Source organism: Phyllobates terribilis, unplaced genomic scaffold (genome assembly GCF_046119375.1).
Source record: "Phyllobates terribilis strain yellow unplaced genomic scaffold, ASM4611937v1 Scaffold_7__3_contigs__length_470593459, whole genome shotgun sequence".
NCBI lineage: Eukaryota > Metazoa > Chordata > Amphibia > Anura > Dendrobatidae > Phyllobates > Phyllobates terribilis.
In genome coordinates, this window is record NW_027362767.1 from 294,389,803 (window position 1) to 294,399,725 (window position 9,923).

The window sequence follows — 9,923 nt, forward strand, 5'->3', positions numbered from 1 at the left end:
CTCTCCTCCAGTGTCGTCATGGTCTCTCCTGGGGATTGTGTGACATTATGTCATGGGAGCCCTTCAACCAATCAGCGCTGGCTTCACTCTCCCCTTCATCTGACAAATCCAATACATCTGGAGGAAGTGGGAGAGCAGGAGCACTCGTTTCCTCCGCATGTATGTGATTTGTGCAAAGGCGGGGAGAATTAAGCCATTGCTGATTGGCTGCAGTGCTCCCGTGACAAAATGTCACACAATCCCCAGGAGATACCATGCTAACATTGTTGGAAGTGAGCATAAGTGTTATTATTTTACTGAGGACAAACATGCCGATTGAGAAGGGGGTGTCTGAGAAGTAGACAACCCCTTAAATGAATGTGATCAGTTGGGCCTATATGCATGAAAAGGTGACTGTAGCACTTTAGCACTTTCTTTAATATTCTGTGGTTACATTGCACCTGTAAGCCATAAATGTGTTTAGATAAAATGTTTGACATGTCTGTCAGCTATTTGTATGAAAGTGGCAGCAAAAAGGAGGAGAGAGCACCGTCATGTGGAAGATTAGTGAGGTATAGACATTAGTTGGAAATCTGCCATCAGATGTTTTTCTGTATACCTGCAATTTTGTTAGTTATATAATTTCTCATACATAATGGTCTAAAATGCTGGTGGTTTCAAGTCATTGGTTTCAGGTTTATCAAGATTGGTAGGAGTCTCAGCTGCTAGCAGACTACTTGGATTTATAAAGGTCAGACATGGGAAGGTGCCCTATAAGGGACGCAGAGCCAGCCATCTTAAAGGCCCCGTAAGCGACGCTACAACGATCCCAACAACGATACGACCTGTCAGGGATCGTTGCTGCGTCGCTATGTGGTCGCTGGTGAGATGTCAAACAGTCAGATCTTCCCAAGACGCAGCAGCGATGCAGCGACCCGTAACTATCTGTATAACGATGCACGCCTATGTGTTTCTGTGTCTGAGTCGTCAACAAGGTCGTTGGTAAGGTGTCAAACACACTGATACATGCTACCCAGCGGGGCCTCAACGATCAAAGAAATGTCCAGACCATTCCTACACGACCAGCGACCTCACAGCAGGGGCCTGGTCACTGCGAAGTGTCAAACGTAGCGAGATCGCTGCTGAGGTCGCTGTTGCATCACAAAACTTGTGACTCAGCAGCGATCTTGCTTAGTGTGACGGGGCCTTAAGAGTTAATTGTTGTTTCTCCCGACAGCTAATTAGCTGCGTCCAGCGAATACTGATGGGAAGAAGATTACAGCAGCAGTATAACCAGCAACAGCAGCAACAACAGCTCGCCTTCCAGCAGCAGGCGGTATTGAATCGTATGATGATGCAGAAGTCGCCAAACATGCTCATGAACACGGCTAGCTATCCACAAATAGACCTGCGAGGAATGTATCAGGCCGGTATGCAGAACCTCCAAATGCAGAGAGCACCAACTCCCAGCAGAAGCAAAAATCCTGGACCTTCACAAGCAAAAAAGATGTGATGATATTGCACTAAGACCTCTACTGGATTGTTTAAATATGAGACCTTTTTTTATTTTCCCCATTTTGTCTAGGAATTTAAGGCTTGACATACTGTAGAAAACATCACGCATGAAAGCGTTGGGTTTGTTCCCTTTCTGAATGCCGAAAATGTACCGAAATTAAGCTTTGCAGTTGAAAAGCCCACAGGGGACATAATTTTTTTTTTTGACTAAGCGGGTGCAGAAGAGACCTGTTTTCAGTGAAAACATGCCTTTTGTAACCACACCAGTGGCACAGCTTGGCGGCAGTCACTCCAAAGCAGACATCCTAGCAAGACCTCATTCTCTCTCTCAGCCAGTGCACTCTGTATGCAGCTCTGCGGTACTGTAGACATTTCTATGGTATTGTAGAAAGCGGCTTATGGGCTAGTTTTCTAAATAAATTACTGTTTTTAGACCTAATATGGACATCCCATCAGTACTGCTGTTATTGCTGAACTACATATTCCATGATGATCAGCCACATCATGCAAGATGTAGCTCAGCAGCGTAGCAGGAACAGGCATCCAATGCCCCTAAATGATCCGATGGGGGTAAATGTATTTTTGACTTTAAAGATTTCGAGGCTTAAAAAGACTTGTTGCCTAATGGCAAAAACATCTAGACACTTTGTTCATGTTAAGGCTCCTGTTGTCCGTCATGCATTGCTATACGTTTTTATGGTTGTATCAGCATCCCGGTGCCTTTGTAAATATAGTTTTGTTTTATTTTTTCCTCCCATAGTGCTATACTAAATAATAGGTGTTTACATTAAACATATTTGTTCTTTTTCTGCCCTTGTACTGCGCCACAAAGTGTTAGAATTATCTAATGTTTTCAGTCTGTTGAATTTGCACAGCAATTAGTCCTTGTATTTTTTTTTTTTTTTTAGCACATTTAAGGTGCGTACCTTCGTTTCAGCCTATAATCCTTAAGACAAAAACCACCACCTAAGTATAACCATAAATTGTGGCTATGGATTAGCCCTACCAATGTATAGACATTTAATTATTATTTTGGAGTATCTGCACCGATTGGAAGTATGAATACATATTCATTTCCTACTAAAAATCTTTTTTTCAAAAATGATTTTTCTTTGAATGTGTGAGTGAGGGAAGACGCATAATTCGGGACCTTGGATCACGCTCCTTTTCTTGCCATTAGTGCAGTTTTCGCAATGTGTTCAGGAGCCACCTTACCTGTGGTTTCGTCCTGTACAGCTTGGAGGAAGTAAGCCATTGTACTAAAGACCAGACATATGCAATCTGTACTGAAGCCACAGATGAAGAATGATTTTACTGCTTATGTCACTGAATGGCATTGATTCCTGTTCATTGATGGAGAACAGCTTTCTTTTCACCATACCAAGGACTGTACAATTTGGCACCAAGCCTTTACTGCTGTTTAATTGCAGCCCATTGTATGCAAATTGCAACTTTTTTTTTTTTCCTAGTTTTGTATTGAAGTTTTAACTCAAAAGCCCTTCCCAAATTTTGTGGGATCTCTGCACATTTCTCCATTAGTTGTTAGTGTTCCATGGCCAGTCATTGAAAATGGACTCACAAGCCATGGCTGCACTGGAACAAGTGAAACCATTTACACTTTGCCTACCACTTGCTGTTAAAGTGAAGACCACATTTTTTTTTCATGGGAAAATAAAAATGCTTGTTCTTTTGACTAGCATACAATAGACTCAGAAATCACACTGCATAGACCTTTGGATTGTGATTGAGCTCTCGAGTAGGCTCTATTCACTATGTAGGGGAGCAGCAAAATTGTAGCCACTATGATAAAAACAAACAAGCAAACCCAAGACAGTTTTACAACACTTTCTACATTTTTGTTATTTAAATGTTTCATTAGTTTTGCATATAAGTAGTGAAAGTCAAAGCGGAATTAAGTACAAGATCTGTCAAATGAGTAAAATGTTTAAGAAAAATGTACATGCTTTCTAATTGCTTTAAATGTCTTGTAATAAGTTTTTTTTTTTTTTTTTAACCTAAATGTAAAAAAAAGAAAATCCAGTTGTTCATTATTAAAGCAAATAGCATATTTGCCTTTTGAAGTAGCGGCTTTTTACTTTTAAGTTCACAATTACGTCTTGGTAGATCAGCAGCGTCCCTGGAGTTACAGAGCAAGTCTTGTGAAGAGGACGTACATCGCGGACCACCCACACCAGTTTCAGTAGACACATTAGTTGCATATACTGTCTGTACTAAGTAGAGCATCAAGCTTTAACCAATATTCAGAGACTTGTCTAAACCTTAAAGACACAGAAGGCTCATTATTTTTATGTTCTTGGTGTTTTAACTAGCTGCATTACCTTTAAGCACAGTTAAAACAGAGTTGCTTGTATTACAGTTTTGCCTGCTAAATTCTCCACACTTTTGATGCTGTTACTTTGGATGTAAAGCGTTGGTATTTGTGATCTTGTACATGTATGTCTCAGTTGTATAGTAGTTTCGGTCCATCTGATCAGCTTTGGCTGCTGAAATCATACAGCTGTTGAAATAGATTTTCTTTATTTCCCTGCTATTTGATTTCGATATTAAGTACTGTAGAAGTACTACAGAAGTTAATAATTCCAACAGCGCAGTTTTTCTTCTTTATTTTTTTTTTCTGTTTGTAAAATACTGAAGGACTGAAATTGTGTTTTTATGAGCGAGCATTTAAAATGAAAATATCCTATGTGTTTTCACCATTGAAAGTGCTGTTTAGTAGTTGAAACTTTAAAAAAAATATATTTAATATCTCATTTAATAAAGTGACCAAAACCGTTTCCAGGCTTTGACTGTTGTATTGGATTTTTTTTTTTTTACACAACATTTTACAAAGGCTATTCAGAAGTTAGTCGGTTCAAAGATGTGAAACGAGTTTATTACAAGGGATGGAAGGTTTCCCATATGATGAGAGGTTGGAAAAGTTGAGCTTGTTTAACTTTAGAAAAAAAGACATCTCAGAGGAGATCTCATTTTATATGTGTATATATGTGTGGTCAGTACAAAGGACTAGCACATGATTTATTTCTTCCAAAGTCCATACAAAGGACCAGAGGGGCACTCATTACAGGTGGAAGAAAGGTGATTCTGGCAGCTAAACAGGAAAGGGTTCTTTACAGTCAGAGCAGTCAGACTGTGGAATGCCGACCACAAGAGGTAGTAATGGCCGACACTATAACGGCTTTCAAAAAAGGGCTGAATGATTTCCTTGATACAGGTAACATTGTGGGTTAGAGATAATTTAGTGACAAATGTACAATTGGTGGAGAAAAGTTTAACATGATGGATCTAGGTGTTTTTTCAACCTATGTAACATTAAGTGTAAAAACTTTTCTGATCTCAGAAACCCTCATGTGCCCATGGCCTGGAATGGTAATAAATGAAAAAGCTGATTTATTTCCCTGCCACTCCGGCAACACATTTCTGGTCCTCCCACTGATCCTCCTGCTTACCTGTCTACATTTATTACGTCCATATATACGGTCATGTGCAGCCGGTTTAACAGAAAACTGGCCGATCAACTGGAGCAGCCGGAGAACTAATCCGTAACTATATATGCTCCTTTTTATTATGGAATTATCTTAATGCCTGAACTTAGCAGTTTCCATAAGTCTCTTGGTGGGAAAACCCTTTCACACGAAACTAGTGACTGTATCCATCATCTATTCACTGGCTAAGAGGTATACACCGCATACATAAATTTGGTAACAGTTGTCTATTTTAACTCTGTTTTGTGAGTATCTCATCCGGGCATGTCCAGGCCTCATCATGTGAAACGTTACCACTTTTTACTTATTTTTATTTTTTAGATATTACATATAATTTATTGACTTAGTGTAGGAATATGTGAATATTTTTTTTTAAATTGGAAAATCCAATGTTCATTGTTCACATAAAGCATTGAACCTCAGGCTGGCTCATTGGTCAGTGCACAAATGGAAGAGGGGCTTTGTGTTGACCCCACAGCTGCTTAAGCTTAGACTAGATCCTAGACAAAATAAACTGCGTTGCGTCTGTAGAGCTCTAGTAAGCCTGCCTAATTTAACAAGGTAGGTTACCAAAGAGACACTAGACCGGTAGAAGTTATTTACTGCATTTTATACAGACAAAATTAATGTATTATAAAAGTATTGGTGACCATCCACGACTGGGATAGTTGTCATGGTTATAGTCGCTTCTATTAGTTACTACTCAACAGAGCATAGACTGCATACATTTTAGGGCTTCTTTGCAGTAAACATTTTGGTCAGTTTTGCTTGTCGTCTTGTTCATGAATGTGGATGGTGGCATTTCTTCCCTTCAGTATAAGGCTATGTGCCCACGATGCAGAAATTTTCCTGAGCATTTCTGCATCTCCTTGGCAGAAAAACGCATGCGGATTGTACATGTGTATTTGCCATGCGTTTTTCCAATGCATTGTATAGGCAAATGCGCATGCAGAATTGGTCATGTCCGTATTTTTTCTGCGAGTAAAATCTGCACAGAAAAATCCTGACCATGTGCACAGAACTTGCAGAATGTCATAGGAAGTCATGGGATTAGGCGCTGTGCCCACAATGCGTTTTTCTTGCGGATTTGCAGCGTGTAAACGCTCCAGAAACGCATTGCATACCTTATCCCATGACTTCCTATGATATTCTGCAAGTTCTGTGCACATGGTCAGGATTTTTTCTGCGCAGATTTTACTAGCAGAAAAAATACAGACATGACCAATTCTTGTGCGTTTCTGCATACGTATTTGCCTATACAATGCATTGGAAAAATGCATGGAAAATATGCATGTAAAAACCACATGCGTTTTTTCTGCCAGGGAGATGCAGAAATGCTCAGGAAAATTTCTGCTTCATTTCTACATCGTGGGCACTAAGCCTAAGGTATGCAATGCATTTCTGGAGTGTTTACTCGCTGCAAATACGCACCAAAAACGCATCGTGGGCACACAGCCTAACAGTACTCTTGGGACGTCACATCAGCATTCCCACTCCACCCCCTTGGTGTACTAGTTTACATATATTTTGTTCTTAAGCATTTGTTTTAATTTGAAAAAATATAATAATAAAACAATATGATTAAGCCAATATAAGCATAATTTGGTTAAATAATTTTACATCTAGCAATAAGACTCCTACTAAACACATCCATACATTCTGGCGCAATCCGGTTCAATGGCATCTCCCAATCCCCCATCTTTAACCATTGTTATGCTGAGCAGTAGCAGAGTTACTAGGCTTTCTACAAGACTTTGTGGTGTGGGACTTTTTCCCATTCATACAGAGAGGAGCATTTGTGTGGTGGATGGAAGGGCCTGGCTCACAATCTCCATTCTAGTTAATCCCAAAAATATTTAATGGGGTTGAGACAGGGAGCAGTCAAGTTCTTCCACACCAAACTCACTCACCCAACCATCCCTTTATGGACTTTTTCTGTACTGTGTTGGAAAAGAAAAGGGCTTTGCCAAATCTGAAACAAGAAACTGGAAGAGTTAGTAAAAATTTGTTCCTTATATTTTATCCCAGTAGTGTTTTCTGTTTATTTTTAACGTTTTTTTTTTTCTAGCATTAATGTATGTTAACTGGTATCACTCCAGACTTTGCCTTCAGCATAGTGCACATTATGGCAGTCATATGCCCCAATGATTTCATGTGAGTTGAATACTTCATAAATTCAGTTTTCCTGTTAGGTCAAAAGAGAAATATGTTTTAAATAGTTAAGGTTTAAATCTATTTTCCAAACAGCCGGAATAACTCAGATTTATTAATACAGTTGTGGAATCTTTTCTACAATAGACCAATTGTGGAAAAGTATAGTGGCTCTGTAATTTCGGTACAAACCGTGCCATATATAATTTTTTTTTTCTTCATAAAGTAAAACCTCCAAATATTTAAAATGTCTGATTGCTGTGGGTCTGACTGCTAGGACCCCCTGCCCTATAGAATAGCAGTCCTGTGACGTCCCCATCCCATTGGAGAGTGCAGTGAGCGGTGGTGCACATGTGCCCACTGCTGTTTTCACTCTCTAGAGGTAGTGGTCATGCATATCCATTACCACTCCCAAAGAAGTGAATGTAGCAGTGGTCATATAAGTACACTGCTGCTTAACTCACATTGCACTTTGGAGCCGCCATGCAAATGATCAGTGGGTTCCCAGTGGTTGGATTTCCAATAATCATACATTTATTCCTAGGATAAACCCCTAAAAGCCATGTGCACCTTCACATAGAAAAAAAAAAATATTGGTCGGTTTCCTCAATGCAAAATTAAGCAAGTTTCTGAAAATGTTCTACCTTTTTTACTGCTGCAAAAAATATACAAATCGGTCAGAGCTTTTGATGGCTTTTTGCTCCCACCCTTTTCTTCGTGTTATAGATATCAGCAGGGAGGGTTGTACACAGATCTCTGGTGAACAAAGCACACCGGCTGCCAATAAGAAAGGATGTGAGGAGGGTATGAAGACAACTGCACACTAGATACACATAGACTTGTCTTCCTATGATATAGATTTAGATAAGAACATTAATTCTATTTATCTATAAGACAAACAAAAGATTGTAATACATATAATTTTCCTAAAAAGACCCAACCTTGCTGCGGAGGATGGCACCCTAGACCTGCGCAGTGGTGCCCCTGCTTGACGTTAACTCTCCCTATCTGACCCTAAGACGGGAGAAAAGAGGATGAAAAAAATAAGTACAAGAAAAAAAGCTATGCTAATCCTGTAATGAACTAGACAATGACCATTCATACAATTATGGTCACTCCAATTTTTCCATAAGCATACGTTACTCAATCATGTATATAGTCATCCAAAAATTATTAAACAGTTTGTAGTGAGGAGATGGGGCACAGAGGATCAGTTGTCACTAGATTGTAAATGTATATTATATAAAGGTACAGAACCACATAGCTTAGGTGCACAAGAGATCAGTAATCCCTAGGTACAGATATAAATCATGTACAGCTATAAAAAACAAACATGTAGCATAGGTGTATCAATATTGCACTTAACCCTTAATATCTAAGATACATCTTTTTTTTAACCTCTTATTGCACCCTATACCAATCAATAAAGACATCAAAGCACAGTATGGTCATGTAAACGATATCCCCTTATTACTCTGTGCATATATACTGTTCACTTGTGCAGCAAGGTGCCATGACTTATGTACATAATTAATCCATCCCTATTTAGCATAAAATCAATAGTATGTCTAATTTCTCAACGCGTTTCCCTTTCAATGGGTTCATCAGGAGAGCACACTTCAAAATGACATATCAAAAAAACAAGATTCATGGACTTAAACCCTCATTCAGTCATTGGTTTGATAAATATCTGCCACAGGTACTCCTGAAAATCATTGGCTCCAAAATGTCTCAGAGAAGCCCTTTGAACAGAGGAAGTTCTTGCCTCAGAAATGTACTTCACTGCCAATGCATAAACGAATCCCTGTCTTGGTGTTTGGTTCCCACAGCAGATCTCTGCTGTAATTACCTGGTCACTGCACGAGGTCCCTACTTCAATGGGGGCAGCAGTATTATCTCTCTCACTTCTATACAGTGGGTACGTAAAGTATTCAGACCCCTTTAAATTTTTCACTCTGTTTCATTGCAGCCATTTGGTAAATTCTAAAAAGTTAATTTTTTTCTCATTAAAATTCACTCTGCACCCCATCTTGACTGAAAAAAATAGAAATGTAGAAATTTTTGCAAATTCATTAAAAAAGAAAAACAAATATCACATGGTCATAAGTATTCAGACCCTTTGTTCAGACACTCATATTTAAGTCACATGCTGTCCATTTCCTTGTGATCCTCCTTGAGCTGGTTCTACTCCTTCATTGGAGTCCAGCTGTGTTTAATTAAACTGATAGGACTTGATTTGGAAAGGCACACACCTGTCTATATAAGACCTCACAGCTCACAGTGCATGTCAGACCAAATGAGAATCATGAGCTCAAAGGAACTGCCCAAGGAGCTCAGAGACAGAATTGTGGCCAGGCTCAGATCTGGCCAAGGTTATAAAAGAATTTCTGCATTACTCAAGGTTCCTAAGAGCACAGTGACCTCCATAATCCTTAAATGGAAGAAGTTTGGGACCACCAGAAGTCTTCCTAGACCTGGCCATCCAGCCTAACTGAGCAATCGTGGGAGAAGAGCCTTGGTGAGAGAGGTAAAGAAGAACCCCAAGATTACTGTGGCTGAGCTCCAGAGATGCAGTAGGGAGATGGGAGAAAGTTCCACAAAGTCAACTATCACTGCAGCCCTCCACCAGTCGGGTCTTTATGGCAGAGTGGCCCGACGGAAGCCTCTCCTCAGTGCAAGACATATGAAAGCCTGCATAGAGTTTGCTCAAAAACACATGAAGGATTCCCAGACTATGAGAAATAAGATTCTCTGGTCTGATGAGACAAAGATAGA

The 9,923-nt window shown here is 39.6% G+C and overlaps 1 protein-coding gene across 2 annotated transcripts in view; it reads left to right on the forward strand.

Annotated features, from left to right (window-relative positions):
• Positions 1-4,289, forward strand: part of ATRX (ATRX chromatin remodeler) — a 115,805-nt gene extending 111,516 nt beyond the window's left edge. For both annotated transcript variants that reach the window (XM_073641015.1, XM_073641016.1), the window contains exon 36: positions 1,217-4,289. In XM_073641015.1, the coding sequence (XP_073497116.1) occupies positions 1,217-1,492 (276 nt within the window). In that variant the 3' untranslated portion in view covers positions 1,493-4,289. The remainder of the gene's footprint in view (positions 1-1,216) is intronic.
• Positions 4,290-9,923: the final 5,634 nt, after the last annotated feature.